Source organism: Lissotriton helveticus, chromosome 6 (assembly GCF_964261635.1).
Source record: "Lissotriton helveticus chromosome 6, aLisHel1.1, whole genome shotgun sequence".
Taxonomy (NCBI): Eukaryota; Metazoa; Chordata; class Amphibia; order Caudata; family Salamandridae; genus Lissotriton; species Lissotriton helveticus.
Window position 1 is genome coordinate 1507706961 of NC_136067.1, and position 24702 is coordinate 1507731662.

Sequence of the window (24702 nt, forward strand, 5' to 3'; positions counted from 1 at the left end):
CTTTAAGGTTCAGTAGAACCTCAGTCTATGGTCAAATTCGGACAGAGTGCTTGCAGCGCTCTGTATCTTCAGTCACCTATTGAGTGCGTTGGGTCAGTGACAGGTCAGCTAAACCAGACAAGTCGGACGGTTCACTAGGTGAACCCAGGGTAGATATACAGTTTGGGGACAGTGTACCACCCCCCAATGTTGCAAAGTGTCAGAATCCCTCAATTTCGATTGGTCCTAAGGTAGGATTTGGGTAACACACCAATCACAATACACGATTTGAAGCCTTCATTAACATATTTGGGTACCGCCTAGCAGGTTTGGGGTTCTCATGAGAACTGTGCAGAATATTAACATTGTAACACATGAGGAGCAACATTCGCCGTTCTCGTAGCGCAGAGGTGGCTTTCCCAGGCGCATCTTGACTGTGGCTGCCAGCTGGCTGAGTTCCACTGTCCAAAGTGGCCACCTTTCAATGCTCCCTGGTCATGCGCAGAAGAGACCGTCAATATGGCTCCCAATCAGTTTGGACCCCCATTCCCCGCGGTACATGAAAAGTAAGCGAAAACAAGTTAATACATAATAATGTCATTATGAAAACACATCACAGGGTTTGTACTTTTAACTCATCATCAAGAAATAAACTTATTGCATCTAAATGTTAGCTACATTGATACGGGCACAAGAGCAGTGGCACGAGCAGTACCACATGATAAGCACAGCTATGAATTACGCATGCGCATAACTTTCCCTCCACTTCTGCAGACGCGTCAGGACACGTGAGTGTGGCTGACGCATGCGCAGTAACTAAAATACAAGCGGCGGCCATATTAGAGGACACGGATTAAATTCATTAGAAATACACATAGGCAAGCTTCGAGAACTTTGCCTAAACAGAATAAATGTTAGTAAAACATACATTTTGTTACCTTATTACACATAAACGAGGTTCTTGACTTCGGCAAGCCGCAAAATATGCGAAGCTTTGCTTCATCAATCCCCTCTTTGATGATATTTACTATCATCACAAATTATAATGGAACCAGATGCCAACTTTCTTTCATACTTTATAAAGTTCTATTTCTTCCAGCAGCCGTTCTAACTTTTCTCTCTCAGTTTTAGCAGGGTGAGAAGTCTTCACCTTTTTGTATATCTGATCATTCACCTCCTCTAATTCAATCTCATCCACACTTCGTTTCACTCCTCTTGCATTTACCTCGTGCTTTTTGGTACGCTTGCGGTATTTACAGCATAAAAAAATTGAAAGTATAATAAGACCTATAATACCAATTGGCATCAGAATTTTGAATAATAAACTTTTACCTATGCTAGCAAGCCAATGACCTACATTTGAGAGACCATCTACCAGTCTCTTCCAGGCACTATCAACCTCGAGTGGTTTGAGTTCCTTTGCCAAATTAGTAATGTTTTTCACATATCTTTTGATCTGTACACTTTTATCCGGAATATAAGTGCAACAATGTTGCGCCTTCAACATCCGGCAGACTCCGCCCTCTTTCGCTAATAAGGTGTCAAGAGCAAGTCGATTTTGTAAAACCATTGATCTGATCGCAACCATTTCGGTATTGACCAGCAGAAATCCATGAGCTGTTTCAGTAGACAGCACATCTACTATAGTAGACAATTTGCAAATTCTGTGAGTGTTCAGAACCACTCCCACTCCAGGTATCAGTGCACTGAAAATACTACCCATAATTTCACCTATACTTTCTCTTTTACTACGCACTAAGCCATTAGTATCTTCATTGCTTCCAGCTTTTCCATTCACATGGTATATTTTCGGGAAGACAATGCCAAAGTAGCAGCTTCCATACCAGTGATCCGGCAATTTGAAATAAGCCTTGTCCCCACAAATATAATAAATTCCAGGAAACACAGGCTCTGACCCATTTTTGAAACCCCAACCTCCAATTACCTTGTAATTATGTTCGCATTCACTGGAACCAATGAAAACATTATTATAATAGCTAGTCTTCTCGCGGTGAAGACATAGCTTGCCTTTCTTTTCAAAATCCAGCAACAGAGCAGGACCCGCTCCACCAGATGAGGCGCCTTCCATGTTCTCTGCCCACTTTGGCCTTTTCTGACTTTCGTCATTAGCCTTCTTCTGAATTTTAATTCTCCTTTTCTCTGCCATGTTCAGGAACATCTTTTCCTGCTCACGCAAAGAACAAGTCAAGTTATCTCTGTGTGCGTCTGCTATGTCAATGTTACCTATAGTCAGAAAGTAGTCTCCCATATATCTTATGGTGTCAGTTTTGGTATGTACAGGATTCAAGTTCCCACGTATAGGAAGTTCAGAAAAGATCACGTCATTGTTAGAGTAATAGTACTGTAACGGTCCTCTTTTATAGAATAAACTAGCTAAAATGCTACAGGAGATTCCATATGTCAATGGCAGATGATGGTATGTCACGCCCTCAGCCACCGAAGTAGGTAGCTTCATGCAGACATAGCAATCTTCAATTTCCATAGTCTCTACATAGTGTATTAATAAGTTTGCGAAAACGTTTAAGTGTGTCTTGTTCTTAACTCCATGATAATGTAGTCCTCCCTCATCTGATGCTTCTAAGTTCTGTTTTGTTTGTCTCAAAGCTATCTCATGTCGTGCTACACTCTGTGTTGTTAGCTCCTCATTGTCAGTATTTACAACTTCAGTAGGGACAATGTTAGTATCTTTACTTACAGCAAAGGGAATGAAAATTGTTAATCCTATCCAGATAACTATCAGTACTACTACACTACATATACACACCTTGCAACACGTCTTAAAACGGCTGCAACTAGGTCTACCATTCACTGTTGAATCAGACATTTTGGCTCAGAAGGAGTCTCTCGAACCCCTCTTTTTGGCTTTACACAATTAGCTTACTTTGTGCAAATTCACGGTGGTTCGTCTTCCTCTTCAGCTGAGTACTCTGGGACGGGTTCTCCGTCGCTCACGTCAGTTATATCAAGATCTTCAAGCTCTTCCAAAACCAGTGTCCATTCAGGAGACTTGTACTTTTTGTTTTGTCTTTTTATTCTTTCACTCCTTCTTTTGGAAGAGTCTTCTTCTTGCTCTGCTATCCGAGCACTTCTTCTTGCTTCTGCACGTTTTTCTTCCACTGTCTTTATCCTAAGTCTCAATCTTTTTACAAACCTAGGCTCAAGGTTGTTTCTTTTCTTTAGTCTCTTAGTCGGTACTTGGACTTCACTTTCTTTTCTTATTCTCTTGTTCTCTTTATCTTGTGGTAATTCTTCTCCACTTTCTTCTCCTACTTCCCTTATCTGGCTAGTTCCAGGGCTAGCATCAAATTCTTCTGCCTGGTTGCTAATCTGGCCTTGTTCAGGAATATTTTGTTTTTGGCTTTCGATTGTCTCTGTTTCTGTTTCGGTTTCCTGACCCCGTTCTTTTAACCCTCTCTGATCCTGTTCAAGCACTTCGATCTCTTGATTTTCTTCTGCTCGAACTATCACTCTATTTCTAGTCTCTCCCTTATCTGTATCAGGTGTTAGCGGTGGTGTATCGAATACCTGCTCTGTCCCTGTCTGACCTTCTCCTTCCTCAGTTTTGATTTGAATCTCAAGCGGCTGAGGTTCTTCGCCTGTGCCTTGCTTTTCCTGACTAGTCCACTCTCTACCTTCACTAAGTCGTTCTCTTGTTCTGATAGGATCTTCGGTCAGATCAATCATCGGTATCCATTCTTCTGGCCATATGCTTGGCAGCTCGTCTTCAGCTACTCCTGGCTCCGTTTCCTGGACCTCTTCCACAGGCTGGTTTCTTGGCAGTTCGTAGTCAACTACTCCTGGGCCAACGTCTGCTGTTCCTGCAACCTGACTGGTGCTGGGCTGCTCGTTGTCAGTTGCTTCTGGTCTGGCTCCTTCAGGGTCCTCTGCTGGTTGCCCTTCTTCTTCAAATCCTTTGTCTGGCAATACCTTCTGGGTGTGTCCAGCGTGGATCCACTGGGGAACACCTGCGACCTTCACTGCAGTGGTTGTTACCAGGATTACTTGGCGTTTCTTTCCCCACCTTGGTGCCAGACAGCTTGATCGAGTGTGCTTCTTTATTTTGACCCAGTCTCCTGGAACCAAGCTGTGGAGAGGAGTCGTTGGATTGAGGATGCCGTCGTCTCCAATCTGGCGAGAGATAGAACGCACTTGGTCACCCAATCTTCTGCAGTATTCAAGCACCAAATCATCAGTAATACTCAACAGTTTGCTTCCTGGCACCCATGCTTGTCTCATCACTCTTCCCATAATGATTTCATGGGGACTTAGGCCTGTCTTGCGGTCAGGAACACTTCTCAGTCCCATCAGGACCAGGGGCAGGGCCTTCACCCAGGTCATGCCAGTAGCATCTGTCAGCTTTGCTAGTCTGTTTTTGATAGTTCCATTTACTTGTTCCACTATTCCAGAAGCCTCTGGGTGGTATGCACAATGGAGTTTCTGCCTTATTCCAAAGGCCTTACACAGTTCAGCCAGTATTTCATTCTGGAAATGTCCACCCTTATCTGATTCAATAATGTATGGTATTCCGAATCTAGGTATCAGTTCTTTTAGTAAACACTTCGCTACTGTCAGTGCGTCACTTTGAGGAGTAGGGTAAGCTTCTACCCATTTTGAAAATACGCAAACAATGACAAGGACATATCGTTTCCCTTCACAACGGGGCATGGTGATGAAATCAATCTGTATCCTTATAAAGGGACCCCCTGATCTCCCAATCCTGCTCAGTTCAACCATTGTCCTCTTGCCTGGGTTCATCTGTTGACATGACAGGCACCTCTGGCAGAGGGACTCTGCTACCTTCCTGAACTTTTTACTGTACCAAGTCTGTTTAAATACCAGAATCATGGCATCCCTACCAATGTGTGATCCTTCATGTATTAATCTTGCCATTGTGCCAAGCAAGTGTCGGGGTAACACAGGCATACCAGTTGGGCCCAAAATCACACCATCCACACGTCTCGGTCTACACCCATCCTCCTTCCATTTCTCTCTTTCTTGCCAAGGAGCCGATTCCTGCCACTCTCTCAGTTCATCCCACGTAGGCACTTCTTCAAACACCTGAAGCTGGCAGCTGGTTCCTGGCCCCCCTCGTTTTGGATTTACAATATACCGATCTTTGGCACACCATTGGGCCACTCGATCAGCATAATCGTTTCCCAGTGATACTCTGTCCATGCTCCTTTGATGAGCAGCACATTTTACCACTGCCAGTTCTTTGGGCAACTGGATGGCCTCTAAAAGGTCATGAACAACCTTTGCATTCCGAATGGGAGTACCTGAGGAAGTCATGAATTCCCTTTGTAGCCACAATTGGCCAAAGTCATGCACAACTCCATAACAGTACTGACTGTCAGTATACACTGTTATGCGTAAGTCCTTCCCAATTTTGCAAGCCTTTATCATGGCTATCAATTCGGCTACTTGTGCAGACTTGATGTTATATAGGTAACCTGCTTCTTCAATTTTGGTGAAAGACACTACTGCATAAGCAGCACTCAAGCCTCCTAGTTCATGTCTTAGACAGGAACCATCCACAAATAGTTCTTTATCATGCTCAGGCAATGGTACTTCTTTTATGTCTGGGCGTGGCTTAGTACTGAACTCTGTCAGGTCAATACAATCATGTTCATCATCATCCCCACCTTCTATTTCCAAGGGGTCGGGGAGTAAGGTGGCAGGGTTCAGAATACCGCACCTAACAATGCTTACATTTGCTGCACCCACAAGAATCCTCTCGTATTTAGTCAGCCGACTAGGGGTGAGATACTGTGTTTTAGTTCTGGTCAATAGAATTACCACTCCATGTGAAACATACACGGTCACAGGATGTCCCATGACAATGGACTCACTCTGTTCCAAACTTGCACAGGTAGCAGCTACTGCTTTCAGACAGCCTGGTAACCCAGCAGCTACTGGGTCCAAAGTGGCAGAGAAATAAGCCACAGGCCTTCTGGTCGTGCCATGTTCTTGAGTCAGGACTGACAATGCGCAATTATCGCGAGTGTCACAGAAAAGGGCAAACTCTTTGGAATAATCTGGCATTCCCAACGCAGGGGCCGTACACAGACAGTTTTTCAGTCTTGTGAAAGCCATTAGACTTTCATCGTCCCACTCTACAACATCTGGCATTCCTCTTGTGGTCATTTTTATCAAGGGCCTGGCTAAGGCTGCAAATCCCAGAATCCACTGTCTGCAGTATCCTAATACCCCCAGGAACATTCTGACATCTTTTTGAGTACGGGGCAACTGCATCTTTTGAATTATTCTCACTCTTTCTGATGTGACTTTTCTGACACCCTTTTCTATCTGGTGTCCTAGATATTTTACTGATTTCGCACAGAACTGTAGTTTGTCAGGGGCCACTTTATGCCCTTTCTCACACAGATGATTTAGGAGGGCAATGGTGTCAACTACACAGTCCCTGTGACTCTTAGACGCCAATAGAAGGTCGTCTATGTACTGCACTAACACAGAGTTCCCAGGTAAGATCAAAGTCTCTAGACATTTTTTCAAGATCTGATTAAAGATAGAGGGGCTCTCTGTATACCCTTGAGGGACCCGGTTCCAACAATACACGTGACCTTCGAAGGCAAATGAGAAAAGAAATTTGCTGTCGGGGTGCAGGGGTATCGAAAAAAATGCATGACATAAATCAATCACAGTGAACCATTCAGCATCCCAAGGAATCTGGTACAATATCACTGCAGGGTTCGGGACAATAGGGCAGCAAGGAACTACAATTTTGTTAACCTTTCTCAGGTCCTGCACTACCCTATACTTGCCACTAGGCTTTTTGATGCCCATAATCGGTGAGTTACATGGGCTGCTCATCACTTCCTGTATGATGTCTCCTTCTAATAATTTTTGTATTTCCAGAGTGACACCTGCTTTCACTTCAGCATTCATTCGGTAGGGCCTAGTGTTAGGATATACTGCATTGTCCTTGATGGCTATCTGTATGGGGTCCACATCTTTCATCAACCCCACATCTTTTCCAGTGAAATCCCACACCTCTGGCTTTACGGCTTCCTGGAGTTCTTGGGGCAAGTCCTGCAGGGTCAATCTTTTAATTTCTGAGTCAGGTCTAAGCAACAATAATTTATAAATGCCGTCTTCATCTGGGGTCTGTATTTCAACACCTTTTGGTGTGCAAAAGATGGTACAGTTCATTTTGCACAGCAAATCACGACCCAGTAGATTCACTGGACTGGTGTCACAGACGACAAATCTATGCATCTGTTTAAAATTTCCAATTGAAATCTCCATTGGTTCGGTAACAGGAGTACTAATCAATTGATTAGATACACCCACTACTTGGATATTTTCTCCCGAGAGGGGTAGGTTTGGAACGTCCACTGTTCTTACAGTAGAACGGGTAGCGCCAGTGTCCAACAGAAAGGTGACATCATTTCCGTCAACCTTTCCTTCAATATATGGTCCAGACTGGTCTACCGGCAAGGAAGCGCCAAGTACGCACTCCTCGTCCTCCCCTCTCAGGCCCCGTCAGTCCTGATCATTACAAAGGAAGGTATCATTCAGCAGATACTGCGAAGTTGCTGTATTTCTGTTCTCCCCGCTTTCCCAAACCTCTATCTCTTCATCTTCTGCCTGTCTTCCCCTGTATACCTGCTTGGGTGCTCGAGGCACCTGAACTGTTTTTACCTGGGGTTGAGTCTTTCTTGGTCTTTCTTTCTGCGTCTGTGGAGTTAAATCAGGAGTTTTTTCATTAACATCGACTAATTGAGGACACTCGTTTCGCCAGTGTCCAATTTCGCCGCACTGATGGCAGGGAAATTTCTTCATAGCCTCTTCCCTGCTAAATTTGGGCCGGGGCTTTCCTCCACCCCCTCCCCCAGGACCTTTGTTCTCAGCATTTTTAACCATGTTACTCAATTGTTTTTCCTGCTGTTCTGCGAGCTTCACCTGAGCCCACATCACCTTTTCCTTGAGGGCCTTTTTCTTTTCTGCCATCTCATCCTCGCAGTACTTAGCGTACCGCAGGACCTCATCCATTTTCTTAGTATGCCAACAGATTTTATTATCTTTTATCCACTGACAAATTTCAGGTCTTAAACCATTTACAAACCTGTAAATAAAGTGCGTCATATCCTTCAGGTCGATGTTATCAATACCACTGTATGTTTTAAATACCTGCAATAACCTCTCATAGAAGGAGTGCACTGTCTCGTCCCTTTCCTGAGTTGTTCTATCTATTTTTGTCCAATCAGTTTCTTTTGCAGGCACCTTTTCTTTCAAATGCTGAATTACCTGCTCATATTTTCGCATGACATCCTTTGATGGCTCCCCAGTTTCCTTGTTTCTGGGATACTCCTCACTGGGCCAGTCTATGGCTATTTTACACTGGGTCCATAAATCTACTGGAACCACAATGTCGAAAAACTCATCCAGGTCTTTCCACAGACATTTCTGTACCTTCACGAACCTCTCCACCTGCCTGTACCAGTCAACTGGTTTCTCTCGTAATTTTGGAAAATCGTTCGTGAAGGACACAATATCCTGCCTAGACCAGGGGACATGCACATATTTCCCTCCTGGAACTTCGCGCATGGGGCATAACTGCTCAGGTTTTTCTACCTCTCTTAAAGCAAACTCGGGAGTCACTTGTCGGGAGCGAACCTCTTCCCTCTTTTTCGCCCACCTGCTTCTCCATCTTTCCACATCTCCCCATTTCTGTAGTACCCCCATTAATTCTTTAATCTGCAACTTCTTCCCTGCCACATTCAGGTGTTCTATATCTTTGTCTGAGAAGTCTGCTCTGTACGGTTTCTGTAAGGGCTTGGATTTTGAGATATCTACCCCCATACTAACTGCTGTTTCGGTCAGTTTTTCGTGGAGCACTCTGGTGTTCCTTGTAAAGCTTTTACATATGAACGACAATTCTTCTTCAGAGTAGGTATTCAATCGATCCAACCCCACATTTCCTGCCATTAATTCTTCTATTTCGACCCTCAGCTTGTAGAGGTCTAAAGGTTTTGTTTGCGGAGTCTGCTTCTCTAATTCACGACTCCAACTCTCAATTTCATCCGGAGTTACCAGAGAGACATTCCTAGTACCTGTTGCTGTCTCTAATTTAATTTCTTTTGTATTAAAAGGGTTATGCCTCTGCTGTATTCCCTTTCCAGTCTGTTTGTTTGGCAATTCCAAAAACGCAACTTCAGACTCGCACTCACTGGACTGATCATCTATGATGATCGGTTCCTGTCTCGGGGTTGCCATGCCTGGGGTCATAACTGGAGTAATCGGATTTCCCTGACCATTTCCGTATAACGGGACCACCGGTCCAATAGTTACTGGAATAGTCAATGCCTCAGGACTGGTATTTAACTGGGAAATGTTCTGAATTATTTCTGTCCTTTGTCTAGCTAGAGCCTCTTGCTCCTTTTCCACTAGTACCCTTCTTAAAGTTGTGTCATGTAATATCTGTGGGGTCAACGGAGGAGTAAAACTCGGGGCAGTAGGATGCGTTTCACTTGGTCCCCCACCATAATTTGGTTTCGGGAATAAAGTTCCAGTATTAAAGGACCTGCGCTCTTCCCCATATGGAGGTTGAACAAAAGGCAGTCCTGAATTCGATGGTTTCTCTTCGCTTTCATACAAGGGTCTGGGAAAAAAGATTTTCGTACGTGAATATTTTTCTTCCTGGCTTGCGGGTACTTTGGGATATATATCCCTTGTTTCCGTCGGTTCGGGTTTTTCAGGATAGGGCAATACTTGACCACCCCCTCCCAGTCCCAGGGACCTGTCTTCTTCCTTTAGGAAGTGGCGTCGGGGAACATCTCCTACACTGGAAGGTCAGGTTCCCTCATTGTAAGGTGGCGGACTTCTGGTACAGATGTCATCTATTAGTTCATCATCTGAATCCCCCAGGGCCCCCCAATGCTTACATTTTTCAGTACTTTTCTCACCCGCTCCAATGTTATGACATGCCGGCATCATGGGAAACAGACCCTCAACAATCATGCTCTGCCTCCACTGTTTCATCCTTTTATCCCTGGATTCCTGTTTCTGCCTGGGGTACCACTTGGTCAAACCCTTGTCCATTCGGGGTCTTTCTCTTTCAAAAGCCTCAATCTCCCATTCCTCTAATGCCTCATACTGCGTTAGTCTCGGTCTGGGATGCAGTTCATTCATTCGGGTTCTTAAATTAAATAAGATCCTACCATTGAAAGTACCATCTAACGGAAAAGCCAATACTCCGTCATCTTTTGTGTACTTCACCCAATTCTCCAGCCACACACAGGTATTGTACCCTCGGTCAAACATCATGAATGAGGCGGGAGTATTGGGTGCTGGGACAAGAACACCTTCCCTAGATTTAATCGGTTTGTCCGTTTTAAAATAATTTTTCACCTTACTTACAAGGGACATTTTTCTCTTGGTTCCGTACATAATATCGTATCTATTAGTCTTCCACTGATCCCTTTCAAACCCTAGGTGCCTTGGATCAGGTCGAGTTCCTGTAGTTTGCGAGTGCCACATACGACTTCTGCGCTAACTTTGTTTACAAACTACCTCCAATCAGAACGCGCTTCAGAAATTCGTGCAACCAATGGGTGCGCGACACCAAATAAGCTCCTCCAATGGGTGCGCGGCCCCTTCGTGGGACAGTTCCCACGCTCCGGCGCTCACCCCTCCTTTACAATTCCAGCTCCGCTACCCGCCCGCTGCTTCTACCAATCCCAGCGCGGCACAGAGTGACGTCAGAGGCGCTTCGCGACTGACTCCCTCCCTTCACAAGGTAACGGAAACTTTCTTTCTTTTAAAGTGCTCAGTGCTTGGTTAATTTACAACAAATACACATTCGCCACAGTGCTCAAGTGTCTAGACAGAGAAAGAATTGTTTTACTGCAAGTAAACTACTTCCATTTACTTTTCACTCGCTGCGGGCAGATCTCTTCTGCCTACCCTTCACTCTAGCATCGGTGAACCTGTTATTCCCCTAAACTCATCCACTTCTTTCCGGGATATATTCCGAGTTTAAGGTTTCTCAGCGGACCCCTCTGCTTTCACGCTAGCTCCGAGGAACCTGCTACTCTTCCGATGTGACCCTTACTAGGTTACGCCACTATGGGAATTTTGCCAATGGACCCCGTTACTGTCATTTATTCACACATGTATTCAGAAAACCCTAGTTAGTGCTTCCCGGTTATCCTAACCTGCACCTAACTTTCCTCGAACCTGTGACCTCAGGACAATGGATTCTATTCACCACTTGCCCTTTCAATTCCCCTGGGAGTTCGGACAACATACAACTAAACGATTGACAATTGCATGGATTAGTACATATAACAATATAAGAACAAGAATAATGGCAATACAGTAATTCATGAATTTCAGCAGCGTATTCACAAGAGAGTGATCAGTTCCCTCAGAACAGCCGCTCTTATAGCAGCATTAATATAATAGCAGCTTCCGACTTAACTAGTCCAACTAATCCCTGCCTTACTCTCAACTAGTCCCTAACCATCCTCTAGCTACCAGAAAACTGATAGAGCGCGCGAGGCCACCCGACCAATAGTTTTCGCCGTTTACGGCTTCAGGGCCCATATACTTTTCAAATCACCATATACATCGATCAGGTGACTTCACGAGCTCTACCAAGTTGGTGTGTGTGTGTTCCCTGCTACCAATTTTCGGTGCACCCGACTTACCATCCACCGATGCGGGTGCCTAATGACCACAATGAATCAGGGAGCTAGCTGTAAGGAAAGGCAGCAAAATACAAACCCAACCAATAACATTCAAGTACTGTTTAAATGACCACGGACAACTGGAAGTTTTAAAATGTTTATCTAAAGTTCATTATTTTCTTGCATGAGGTACAATAAAACAAGGCAATCAATAACCAAGATAACGTAAATTATATATGCATAAAGAAATAATGACAGAGTAATCATCAAGGTACTAATAAAATGTAACGAGAAAAGATACTATGCAAGTCAGTATTATCTAAACAGGGATACCCTAAGTGTGGGTGACTATAGGAGAGCTTATAATGAATAACACGCTTCACTTAAGGTGAAGGGGCCTTTGAACAATCTAGGCAACGAAGTTCTAGACCATATCAGGAAATGACATACTGCTATGCAAAATATAATTTCTAACAAATGAGAAGACATAGGAATAAACTTATGGAAAATATAAATGACTTTCAATAGTTGCAGAAAGGCATGGAAAATATCAAATATGCAATGTTGAACTTTATTAAAGCAGAAGTCAGAAATTCAGAAGGTGCAAGAATTTCAAGAGGTTCAGAGCAATATTTACCTAGAAAGGTGTGGAAACCAAACCCTGGCCACGGGTCGGTTAAGGACAGGAAACCCTCAAGGAAGGATACCCCTCAAGGACGGCAGGTGCAGAATGGACACCCAGGACAGGACAGGATACCCTCGGAATAGGAATCAGGACAGGACCCTCAGGACAGGACAGCAAACCCTCAGGACAGGACCCTCTTCAGGACAGGACCGGAACCCACAGTTCGGAAGCAACGCCTGCGCTCCACCCGCTCTGCAGCTATCGATCAAGACCCCGATTGGGTCAGCGAACTCCCAGCTAAGTGCTTTGCCAGCACTTTAAGGTTCAGTAGAACCTCAGTCTATGGTCAAATTCGGACAGAGTGCTTGCAGCGCTCTGTATCTTCAGTCACCTATTGAGTGCGTTGGGTCAGTGACAGGTCAGCTAAACCAGACAAGTCGGACGGTTCACTAGGTGAACCCAGGGTAGATATACAGTTTGGGGACAGTGTACCACCCCCCAATGTTGCAAAGTGTCAGAATCCCTCAATTTCGATTGGTCCTAAGGTAGGATTTGGGTAACACACCAATCACAATACACGATTTGAAGCCTTCATTAACATATTTGGGTACCGCCTAGCAGGTTTGGGGTTCTCATGAGAACTGTGCAGAATATTAACATTGTAACACATGAGGAGCAACATTCGCCGTTCTCGTAGCGCAGAGGTGGCTTTCCCAGGCGCATCTTGACTGTGGCTGCCAGCTGGCTGAGTTCCACTGTCCAAAGTGGCCACCTTTCAATGCTCCCTGGTCATGCGCAGAAGAGACCGTCAATATGGCTCCCAATCAGTTTGGACCCCCATTCCCCGCGGTACATGAAAAGTAAGCGAAAACAAGTTAATACATAATAATGTCATTATGAAAACACATCACAGGGTTTGTACTTTTAACTCATCATCAAGAAATAAACTTATTGCATCTAAATGTTAGCTACATTGATACGGGCACAAGAGCAGTGGCACGAGCAGTACCACATGATAAGCACAGCTATGAATTACGCATGCGCATAACTTTCCCTCCACTTCTGCAGACGCGTCAGGACACGTGAGTGTGGCTGACGCATGCGCAGTAACTAAAATACAAGCGGCGGCCATATTAGAGGACACGGATTAAATTCATTAGAAATACACATAGGCAAGCTTCGAGAACTTTGCCTAAACAGAATAAATGTTAGTAAAACATACATTTTGTTACCTTATTACACATAAACGAGGTTCTTGACTTCGGCAAGCCGCAAAATATGCGAAGCTTTGCTTCATCAAATCTAATGTTCTGAAAAATGTGCATTTTAATAATTGTCAGAAATGTTTATTTGATTAAAATTTTTGATTTGTTTTTATATTTTAATAAATACGGCCAGGGGGGGGCCCTGTACCCCCTGACTTCCAAAGACCCCATGTGTTGACTGGTTGAATTGGGTAATTCAGTCAGTATGTTAAGGGGGGAGGTGGCCGGCAGTCCCAGACCATGTTGACTGGAGCCATTTTACCAAACAATTTTCACACTGGCACACTGTGTTGTTCTGTGTAGGTGAAATTGCAAAGAGGGTACGTACATTTTGCCCAGCCGTCCATCATGTTCCCACATTAAGCAAACAAACTGATGGTGCTTCATTCACAGCCTTACAGTACAGAAGTATTACCCTGAAGGGGAGGGGGGGAGCAAGTGTTCCAGCTCCATCTCTGATCACTAAGGCATCCACTGGTAGGTGAGGGGGCATTACCCGTATCTTTTCAAAGCCCCACGATGAGGCCATGTCGGAGTCAGTAAATGAAAGCCAGACATTAGTTTGGTTGCAAGGGGCAATCCCCATGCCAACGAAGGAATGTTTTTTAATCGGCTGCAAACTTTCTGTGATAGAAAATGTTATTTTCACCGTTTATAGTGTCATTCCGTGTTCCGAAGTACAATCTGGTGGCAAAAAAAATTCTGAGTAATATCCTTTTGCTCAGGGTATCCAGTCCGTTTTTCAGCCCGTTGCCTCCGTTTGCACCTTCAAATGTGATGGGCCATGAAAATGATCTTTAGAACAAGAGAAGTATAATTAAACATATTCACGCAAAAACGTGCAGTAGAGAAAGTTGAATGAGGCTCTTACTGTGAACAAGGCCATTTTTAAAACGTGAAAATCTGGACTTGAAACCCTTCGTTGCATCTGTGCTCACTGGAAAGTCTGAATTCGACAACCGTGTTTCACTTTTGGCTGTAATATGTGTCCGACAGAAATGATGCAAAACTGAAATGTGCTCTGGAGCGAACAGCATGGCAAGGATGCCATTGGTTTTGGTGTCAGCGAGGAAAATGGCTCCTTCGACTGCGATGGGGTAGCAAAATAAAGCCATTATCAAGGTTCGATGGGCCCCTCCAGGCTCTGGTCCCCGGTGCCACTGCGCCTGCTGCACCAATGGTAGCTACGCCCCTAACTAGAATCATTTGGTTCTGCCAAGGCCCTCATTAAAAGTGGGCCGGGCAAATTCCGTTTCCTGTGAAAATCAGTTTGTGAGGAGATCAACGTTTACCATATCCATTAATAAGTGAGTGTGATAAAGTACACACCTACAAACGCCTGCCAGTGATATATATTGGTCTGTCAAATCTGCTGATGTACACTAGGGGTGAAATACTCAATATCTATCGACACATGCAGGCTTTGGTGAGGAAAGCATACCTAATGTCCCATTTTGAAGAGCAAAACGTCATTGGAGGACATTTTGCACCAGATGAATTCATAATCCAGGCTTGTTGAATTTCACTGAGTGCAATAATTATCTCAACCCCTCCTGGGGCATTAATAATTGTTGCTTAAGAAAAGGGACATTTTTAAAGTTTTTCTTTGCTGTTTTATGCAATCTAGTGGCGCCACTCTAAGGCTCCTTGCTTTGCACCGACTTGTGGGAGCGTCTTGTGGGAGTGACTTATAGGAGCATCCGACTTGGTGTCCATCATTATACATTTGAGTCGTGAGAGTGCGCATGTACCTTCTTCAAGTGTACAAACAACTACTAAAAAAGCAAACAAATTGTAAGCTTGTAACACAATAGAGGCTTAAGCTGCATCATGTGTGAAGGAAATCATTAACACAGACCTTGTACTATGTGGTGTACATGGCCTATGAACTGTCCTTAGCATTTTTTTCACTCTGCAAGTAACTTTTCTTTGGAGTCTTATGTAGGAATTTGAATAAGTGGTCAATACATCATCAAGCTGACCTTGAGTAGAGACAATAACATTTGATTTTGGCGATGCTTTGCGTGGAATCTTTTCTGGGGAGCTTATTAAGTACAATCTCAATTACATTCTCAAAAAAACAGGCTCAATTCTGTGGGCGTCATGTGACTCACATTCTTTAGCATCTACTCCACAAGCTGCCCATGGTAGTTATAGCCACAGACAGTTTGCGTATCCGATTGTACCTCTTTCTTGAATTAATGGGGCTTTCTGGCTCTAAGTCACAGCTTGAGGTGCTCTGCAGGCGACAAGGAAGTTGGCCAGCTTCATCCGCAGGCAAGACATTAGGAAAATACCCTTGTTCCACAAAGATCAGAGTACTGGTCTCAAAGATTAGCAGACTGCCGCTGCTCAGGGGGCCTGGCATATGGTTGCTGTGTAACAACTGTGCAGCCCTGGGGAGCACACGTCCTATGAGCTTGTAGATGAATGCTGTGGAGATTAACATGGCTGCAGCCATATTATTTGACAACAGAAAAACCAGTGTGCCAAGATTTTTTCTTTGGGGGGGGGGGTGGCAGTAAACTCGAATCACTTAGCAGCTAAGGTTATTAATCTTAAGCATGTTTTCTAGCAGATTGTTTTCTCAGATTCAGGTTGGATATGGTGTGTCATCCTGCACTTTTCATTAATTTAACAATTTACACAATATATCTCTAAGGGGCCCAATCAAAAAGCCATTATGGAGTTACCAACGAAGTTCTACTTTATCTAAAATGGAAATACCTTGGGAGTATTCATATACAATTAGTACAAATAGAAAGGACTGTCCCCTCTGCACTTTTACTAATAGGGAGTTGGAAGTTTCGGGCCAATTCACAAAGGCCTGTAAGAGTACATAAAATAGGTACCCCTGTAGTACCACTTCGAATATTCTTTAATGATTCGAGTATTGGTCCCTATTTTTTTAAGTGTAAAAATCTTATCAAATATAAGCCCAGCTGGAATGAACGTCCTTCAAACCCAAAATACAATGCACCGCCACTGTTCATGCAAATTTCAGACAGTGGTAATTGGACAGATATCTTTCATTTTGTTTTTCGGTTGCAGGGAAATACATGTAAAAAAAATCCCCATAACATTCAACGTAAAGCCTGCCAAAAGAGCACAGACTGCAAAATATGCCGTTTAAATACCAGGGCAATTCAAGAGGGACGCTTTTCTCAAACACAGTGTTATGTTTACCTATCTCGTGGTATTAAAGTTAATTTACTTCTAGGCTCATTGCACAAGAACCCACAGCTGCTAATTGTCTTTCCGCTGAGTTCTGTGCGGTGATATTCAGTGGATTCGGTAGACTGTCATTTCTAGTGCAGGGAAAGGAAAGGCAATAAAACCGAGTCCATAATGTGGCGATAATTGCTCCTTTCTAGTTGATCCTGACAAAAATCTACTGAGATGAAGAGTGTCAGCATTATAGGAGATTTATTTTCAATTAGTCTTTGTTAATGCTGTTAGTAAGATTAATGGCGTGTTGTAAAAATGTCAATATGATTATGTAAACAATGTATTCCGTCACCATTTACAGGCAGTGTATTAAACATTTAAATGTGAAAATCTCAATTTAAATGTGTCTGTTCATATTCATCGTCCATGGATAGAGACAAGCAAACAGAAAGAGAGAGACACTGGCAGAGAGGTGTGCAGATGGAAACCAAAGCAACAAAAAAACAAAACAAGAGAGGCAAAGGTACAGAGACATTTAAGTGGAAAATAGGAAATACAGACACAAAGAAACAAAGACAGACATGTGGAAATAGACAAGAAGACAGTGACTGATTAATGCATACTGAAAGAGAGCTGTAAATAAAAGCTAGATTTACTGCCCAAGAGAGAGGCAAACAGATTATTCCACAGCCCCGGAACTACAGGCAACTAGGGATAGCCCTATATGTTTGGGTGTGTGGATGTAAAGAACAGAGAAAGATAATGATTTTCAAATAAAAGCATAGAGTGGAGAAATACGAATGTATGAATGTACACACAAAATATAATACATGTCTTCTACGATTTCACAGTCCACACAATTCTCACTTCACATAGTAAAGCGCCATCTCTCCTGCAGCCTCACACAATGCCCGGCTATATTGTAACCTCTACATAGTATAGCAGCAACAGACCAAGTCAAGCAGTGTGCGCTGTACAAATGCTGTAGTTAGTTAGAACTCTGTTGCACAACTTCACTCTCAATACAAACATGTATGTCCTCACTTGTAGTGTCCCCAGACCCAGGAAAGCACGCAGGACACGATAGTGTTGTACAGGTATGCCTTTATTCTTGTTCCTTACAGCATCTCCAGATCACGACCTCATGCTTCGAGGTCCAGTATCAGAATGTCTCTCTCCCCACCCCTTGACCGGATGTGGTATCCGGTGTCCCCTCGCCCCTGCGCTGCCCCAGGGTCCTAGTGCCCTTGTCCTGGACAGGACATCTCCCCCCCTGTTGCAAAACAAACATTTTTGAGAAAGGAAAGAGAGAAAGAGAGAGAGGGAGAGAGAGAGAGAGAGAGAGAGAGAGAGAGAGAGAGAGAGAGAGAGAGAGAGAGAGATGTTGTTCGATGGCCCAGAGGCCTCTTCGTTTACACCTCTTCAATTAGTCTCTTTGGTTCCATGTGTTTCCTTCTTGATCGCTGTTTTCTGATATCCGCTTGAGCTTCTTCCTTTTGTGTGCCTTTCTATAGTTATTGCTTTGACCTTTCCGCTTCTCTTGCGTCTGCCTTGCTGACATGCGAAAGGTGCCCTGTGACGTGACACTGGCCAAACTGCCGCCTTTGCCATCCGTTCTTTTGCTTTTGTCATCTTCAATTTGCCTCCGGTGATCTCGTTGCTCCATTTCCTCGCTTGTCCTTCTTTGACCATCGCAATGCCTCCTTTCTTTCTTTTCCGTTTCGTCGCATGTCTTCCTTTTTTCTCCTGAGCCTTTGTTGTTGCGTTTGCTGTTTGAGCTCTTGCAGCAGTGTCTTCTTGTTCCACGCTTTTTCCTTTCTTGTGTGTGATAGTCTCACTCTTCTTCATTCTCTCATTTCCACCACCTGTCTTCGGTAATTTTTTTTTTTGTTGATGTTGTGTCACCTTTGCTACCAGTTCTATTTCGTTGCCATCTGAATTTGGCTTTCTGCGCTGTCCCCGGTCAGCGTGTGCTGCGTCGTCCTCGGCCGTCATAGCAAATCTGATCTCTTTCAATTCTTTGTGGTGCTCTTCGGTCCATGTGACACGTTTTCCTTTGTTTGTTAGCCCCTTCGGTGGGGTGCTTGTGATGGCATCATCTTCTTCCAGTCTTTCAGTTGCCATGAGACCCATCATTTGCGTTGTGACGTTGCTCAACAGGCACGGCGCTGTTTCTTCTGTGAAATTTCCTCGCTCCATTTCTTTTGTGTCTGCTGTCGCTCTAGCCTCCGCTCTTGCTAGGGCCAGGATGTTTTCTAGTGATGTTGGCTCTTTTAGTATTTTTGCACGGAAGCTCCTGTCACGGCATCCTTCTATTATTCGCAATCTTATTGCTTGTGTGTTGTCAAATTTGTCAAATTCACAATGTGTTACAAGTTTCCTCAGTCTGGTCGCAAAGTCATCTGGTGTTTCGCCTATTTGTTGAGACGCAGTTGCGAAATTGTATCTTTCAAGATCAATATTTCTTTGCTGGTCAAATTTCATTGTTAAACATTTCTTTAGTTTTTTATAAGTAGCTGTTTCCTTTGTTGGTAGCGTCACTAGGAGGTCCCCAATGTCATCGCCTGCATAATTTAGTAATAGACCCAGTTTCTTTGCCTCTGTCACATCAGTCTCTTCCATGTATCTCTCCAGATGTCTGATCCAATTCTCCCACCTTATTCCTACTTGTGGCTCCGACAAGTTGAATGGTGGTGGTTTTCTGTATTGTGCACTTTGTCTTTCTGGCTTGGGGTCTGTCATTTCTTCTTTTGTGTGCTCTTCTTGACACTCTTTCGTGTGCGCTTCCTGGTATTCTTTTGTTGTTTCCCGTGCTCTTTCTGGCACTCTTCTGTTTCCTGTGCTCTTCCTGGCACTCTTCTATTCTCCGTGCTCGTCCGGCACTCTTTTTTTTTTGTTATTTCTTCTATTGTCTTTTTCTTTTGTTGTTTCCCGTGCTCTTTCTGGCACTCTTCTGTTTCCTGTGCTCTTCCTGGCACTCTTCTATTCTCCGTGCTCTTCCGGCACTCTTCTATTCTCCGTGCTCTTCCTGGCACTCTTCTGTTTCCTGTGCTCTTCCTGGCACTCTTCTATTCTCCGTGCTCTTCCTGGCACTCTTCTGTTTCCTGTGCTCTTCCTGGCACTCTTCTATTCTCCGTGCTCTTCCTGGCACTCTTTTTTTTTTTCTGGCACTCTTCTGTTTTCTGTGCTCTGCACTTTGTCGTCTTTATTTTCTCTTATGTGTCTTTATTTTCCTTTCTTTCTTTTTACTTGTTGTCTTTTTCTCTTATTCACTGTTTTTTTTTTTTGTTGTTTTTGTCTTCGCTTGTGCTTTATTAGCGCTCAATTCCTTTAGTTCGATTCTCTTATTCGTCCTTGTCACCCTTTGTTCTTTCTTTATTTTCTTCTTTGTCTGTGCTTAGTTCTCTTGTATCATCTTTATTTGCACCTGTTCGTTGTGCTGTCACCTTCTTTTCTGTTCTTTGTTCTATTGCTCCTTGTTCAACCCTTAATCTCTTATTTTGCCTCTTTTTGCCTTTGCATATGCTTGTTTGTGCCTTTTTCTTAATTTCCTTTCTTTTCTTTCCTTTGTCCTTTTATTTGCCCCTTGCCTCTTTTTGCCTTTGCATATGCTTGTTTGTGCCTTTTCCTTAATTTCCTTTCTTTTCTTTCTTTTGTCCTTTATTTTGCCTCTTTTTGCCTTTGCATATCCTTGTTTGTGCCTTTATCTTAATTTCCTTTCTTTTCTTTCCTTTGTCCTTTTACTTGTTGTCTTTTGCTCTTATTCACTGTTTTTGTCTTCGCTTGTGCTTTATTAGCGCTCAATTCCTTTAGTTCGATTCTCTTATTCGTCCTTGTCACCCTTTGTTCTTTCTTTATTTTCTTCTTTGTCTGTGCTTTGTTCTCTTGTATCTTCTTTATTTGCACCTGTTCGTTGTGCTGTCACCTTCTTTTCTGTTCTTTGTTCTATTGCTCCTTGTTCAACCCTTAGTTTCTTATTTTGCCTCTTTTTGCCTTTGCATATGCTTGTTTGTGCCTTTTTCTTGATTTCCTTTCTTTTCTTTCCTTTGTCCTTTTATTGGCCCCTTTTCTTCTGGTGTTTCTCTTATGTACATGTATTTATGTATTTATGCCCACTTGTCGTTATTTGTCCTTCTTTGTGCCTTTTCTCCTCTTTGATCGGCACTTTCTGATGTTTTTCGCCCTTCGCCTCACTGTAAGATGGCCGCCGCGCCCGTTCTCTGTTCCTATTGGCTTGTACAGCCTGATTCTAAGATGGCCGCCGTCTTCTCGCGGGACTTCGCGGCCAATCGCGATGCAGCCTGACCTCAAAATGGCCGCCGCGCTTGTTCTTCGTCCCTATTGGCCCTCGCGCCTGGCCCCAATATGGCCGCCGAGACTCTCGCGAGAGCTCGCGCTGGCTTTTCTTTTATATCTTGAAGCTCGCGCTCTTTTAGCTGGCGCTTACCGGGCTCGTTTCTTCTTCGTTTCCGGCGGTCGGGGTGGGCTCCCACGTCGCTGCTTTCTTCTGGATGGCGCTTCACTCTTCCCTCTTCCTTCTTGACCACGACGGAATCCAGGGTGGGCTCCTGGTTCAACTCACGATGTTCCGATGGCACAGCATGCGGTCCGTCGTCCTCGTCGCCAGATGTAGTGTCCCCAGACCCAGGAAAGCACGCAGGACACGATAGTGTTGTACAGGTATGCCTTTATTCTTGTTCCTTACAGCATCTCCAGATCACGACCTCATGCTTCGAGGTCCAGTATCAGAATGTCTCTCTCCCCACCCCTTGACCGGATGTGGTGTCCGGTGTCCCCTCGCCCCTGCGCTGCCCCAGGGTCCTAGTGCCCTTGTCCTGGACAGGACATCACTCAGGTCATCAGCCTGTAGCTTGCCATACACAGCCATTTCCACCTAGAAAGTTTCAAACAATGAAAATACCAGGTGGAGTACAATGTATTATACGGTGTGCATAAGAATTAGACCCATCCTTTCAAGGGCCCACATGCTGAATCCTATAAGAAATCCTGTTTTCTTTAATACTATTAACAGAAATGGACTGTGGTCTTAATCCCTGGGTGGATTTGCCACAGTGAGAGAGTTCTGCCCGAAAACCAATCAAAGCAGGGACTTGGGGCCCGATGTAGGTAAAAGGGAATTTCCGATTCCAAAATACCGAGGCGGGCCGATTCGGTATTCTGAAATCGGAAAACGAGATGTAGGAAACAAACAGCGAAATAATAAGGAATCGGTCGGCATCGGTAATGTGAATCGGTACGTACCGAATCAGCACGGACCGAATCGGAAACTACCGAATCGCCTACCACCGAATCGGAACTAGCCGAATCGGCTACCACCGAATCGGAACTAGCCGAATCGGCTACCACCGAATCGGAATTAGCCGAGTCGGAAAAATCAGATTCGGCTATTACCGAATCGGAGGTATGAAAACACACCCATGGCCAAAAAGCCCATAGGAATGCATTGAAGAAACCGATTCGGCTATCTCCGAATCAGATGATACCGATTCGGATTTTACCGAATCGGTAATATCCGATTCGGAGATAGCCGAATCGGTTAAAGCCGCTTCAGCCAATGAGGTGGCTCCCCCTCCCCCTCCCAAACAGGGAGTGGCAACCCTGGCAGGTGCAGCCAATTAAGAACTTTCTGGAGAGCCTGCCTGAGCTGAGCAGTCACAGTTAGCAGCAGTGGGAGTAGGAGGTAGTGAACTGTTCAGACCAAGATGGCAAACCAGAGTGAGAGCCAGAAGTCCAGCCAGAAGAGGAAGCCTAAGTTCAGCAGCACCGAGCTGCAGGTGTTGGTTGAGGAGGTGGTGAGGGTGCACCGGCAGCTATTCGGAAGGCTGTCCCTCAATGTGCCAGAATGCACCAAGAGGAGGCTCTGGAGCGATATCGGTCAGAAGGTCAACGCTGTGGGTGTCACCCCCAGGTCCCTGGATGAGCTGAAGAAGCGCTTCTACGACATCCGCAGCCTGACCAAACGGAAGATGGCAGAGATCCAGAAGCAGGCTGGAGTCACTGGTGGTGGCAGGAACCCGGCGCCACCCCTCACCGAGCTGGAGGAACTGGTCTCCAGCACCATTGAGAGGGAGAGCGTGACCGGAATTGGGACCCTGGACAGCTCAGCCAGAGCTACAGCTACAGGTAAGAGGCATGCGCATCAGGACACACCCTACCAGACACCTCCCCATTAGACACAATGCATAGCCAAACCCCAGCACAGTACTGCAACCAACATACAAGAGACAAGCATCATGGTACATCCAGTCAGCAGTAGGTATCAAAATATGGCAGTGCAGAATCACAAGACATGAAACAGTGGAACACATTCTACGGAGATGCTAGGACATGTGGAATGCTTTAATTGTACTGACTGTAATACATCGGTACTCTATTTACAAATGCTTCTTTGTACCTAGGGGCACCATCAGGCGGACAAACACTGCCAAAGGAGGCAGCAGCACCATCTACCACTGCACTCGCAGGGCCGAGCACGAGTCAGGCTGCCGAGGAGGAGGAGGAAAACACCATAGGCCTGGATATTGAGGGAGACCTGGAAATTGACTTTGATGCACTTCACTCCCCACAAATGCAAAGCACACCCTCCTTGCAATTCTCCCCAGAGAACTCCCCGACAAGGGAGCTCTTTCCACCTACACCAGCTCCTGCCACTGTGGCTCCAGTACACCCTGTCCTGGGAGCAGGGGCTCAGGCCCCGGCCAGCACCACACCCCCACCAGTGGCACCCCAGCCCACGCAGCAGGCGGGCAGCAGCAGTACCCGGCGCCGTGCCATTCCCACCACTGCAGACCCAGCACGGGAGGCCAGTGTGTTCCGGGGCCTCGAAGGCAATATGGTGAAGATCCAAAGGCAGCAGGCGAAATCCATCATGGCATGCCAACGCCAGCTCCTGCAGCACAACCTGCAGATGGGGGAAATGGTGAAAGGATTTCAGGCCTTTGTGGCTTCCAACAAGGAGGCAGTAGCAGGTTTAGGCAGGCTAACCACTGCCATCACACAGTTATGTGGCAGAATGGAGGAGCAAGAGGTGGTGCGCAGGCGGGATGCCCGGGTGCAGAACCGCTCCTTGAGCCGCCTTGCTGCAGCAACGGCACAACTCTGTCAGCGTGGTGCCAACATGGAGTCTAGTCTCGCTCAAAATACCGCAGAGTTGACAAGGGGAATGGCCCGCATCACGACAGCAATGGAGGCCTTGATCATCTCTAACACTGCCGCAAATCCTGCCCTGGACCTGGGGGATGCTGGGGACAGCAGCAGCCGCAGCAGCCCGGCCAGCGCTGCGTCAGAGCCACGCAGGAGCACCAGGCGCTCCGCAGATGCCGCTGGTCATTCTGAAGGGGGTGAGGGACACCACAGTGGGGCTGCAAAGCGCTCAAAGAAATAGCCTAGCAAGGGCGGGTGAGGCAACCTGGACCCTAGACTTTTGTTTTCATTGACATTACACCTTTGTTTTGTTGCACATCAGTGCAGTAACTGTGTAGCAACAGTATTAAAAATTGCTTATTCAACACAACCATTCACCTGTCTGTGCATTTTTACTCACTCAGAAATAGTTTGCTGTTATCTCCTCACGTCTATGTCTCCCATCACTTGGCGTACACACCCCAGCTGGCTGTGTTAGTGGCACAGCTTCGTCGTCATCATGGTCCTCGTAGTCACTCAACTCCACCTCAGTGCCCTTCTTCACCGCAAGGTTGTGTAACATTGCACAGACAGCTATGATTTTGCAACAGGTGATGGGGGTGTACTGCCTTGCACCTCCACTCTTGTGCAGGCATCTAAACCTGCTTTTCCAGATGCCGAATGTCCTTTCCACAACATTCCTGGTGCTTTTGTGGGCACGGTTATACCTCCTTTGGCTGGGTGTAGAGGGGTTGAGGTAGGGGGTGAGAATGAATGAACGGAGGGCATATGCACTGTCGCCTAGAAGGAAAAGGGGTAAAATTACTTACATGCATACATGTATTTCACT

General features: G+C 45.2%; 1 protein-coding gene across 1 annotated transcript; it reads left to right on the forward strand.

Annotated features, from left to right (window-relative positions):
- The first annotated feature begins 22549 nt into the window (after positions 1–22549).
- Positions 22550–24157, forward strand: LOC144761805 (uncharacterized). The gene is made up of 2 exons (XM_078647046.1): positions 22550–22853; positions 23129–24157. Exons 1-2 carry the CDS (start codon positions 22697–22699, stop codon positions 24112–24114), a joined length of 1143 nt encoding a protein of 380 aa, XP_078503172.1. The 5' UTR covers positions 22550–22696; the 3' UTR covers positions 24115–24157.
- The last annotated feature ends 545 nt before the right edge of the window (positions 24158–24702 follow it).

Bases quoted from the DNA above. Each gene is read 5' to 3' on its own strand.
- LOC144761805 (XM_078647046.1), top strand. From the start codon at position 22,697: ATGGCAGAGATCCAGAAGCAGGCTGGAGTCACTGGTGGTGGCAGGAAC. The intron at 22,854-23,128 runs GTAAGAGGCATG...CTTTGTACCTAG, and splicing joins AGCCAGAGCTACAGCTACAG to GGGCACCATCAGGCGGACAA.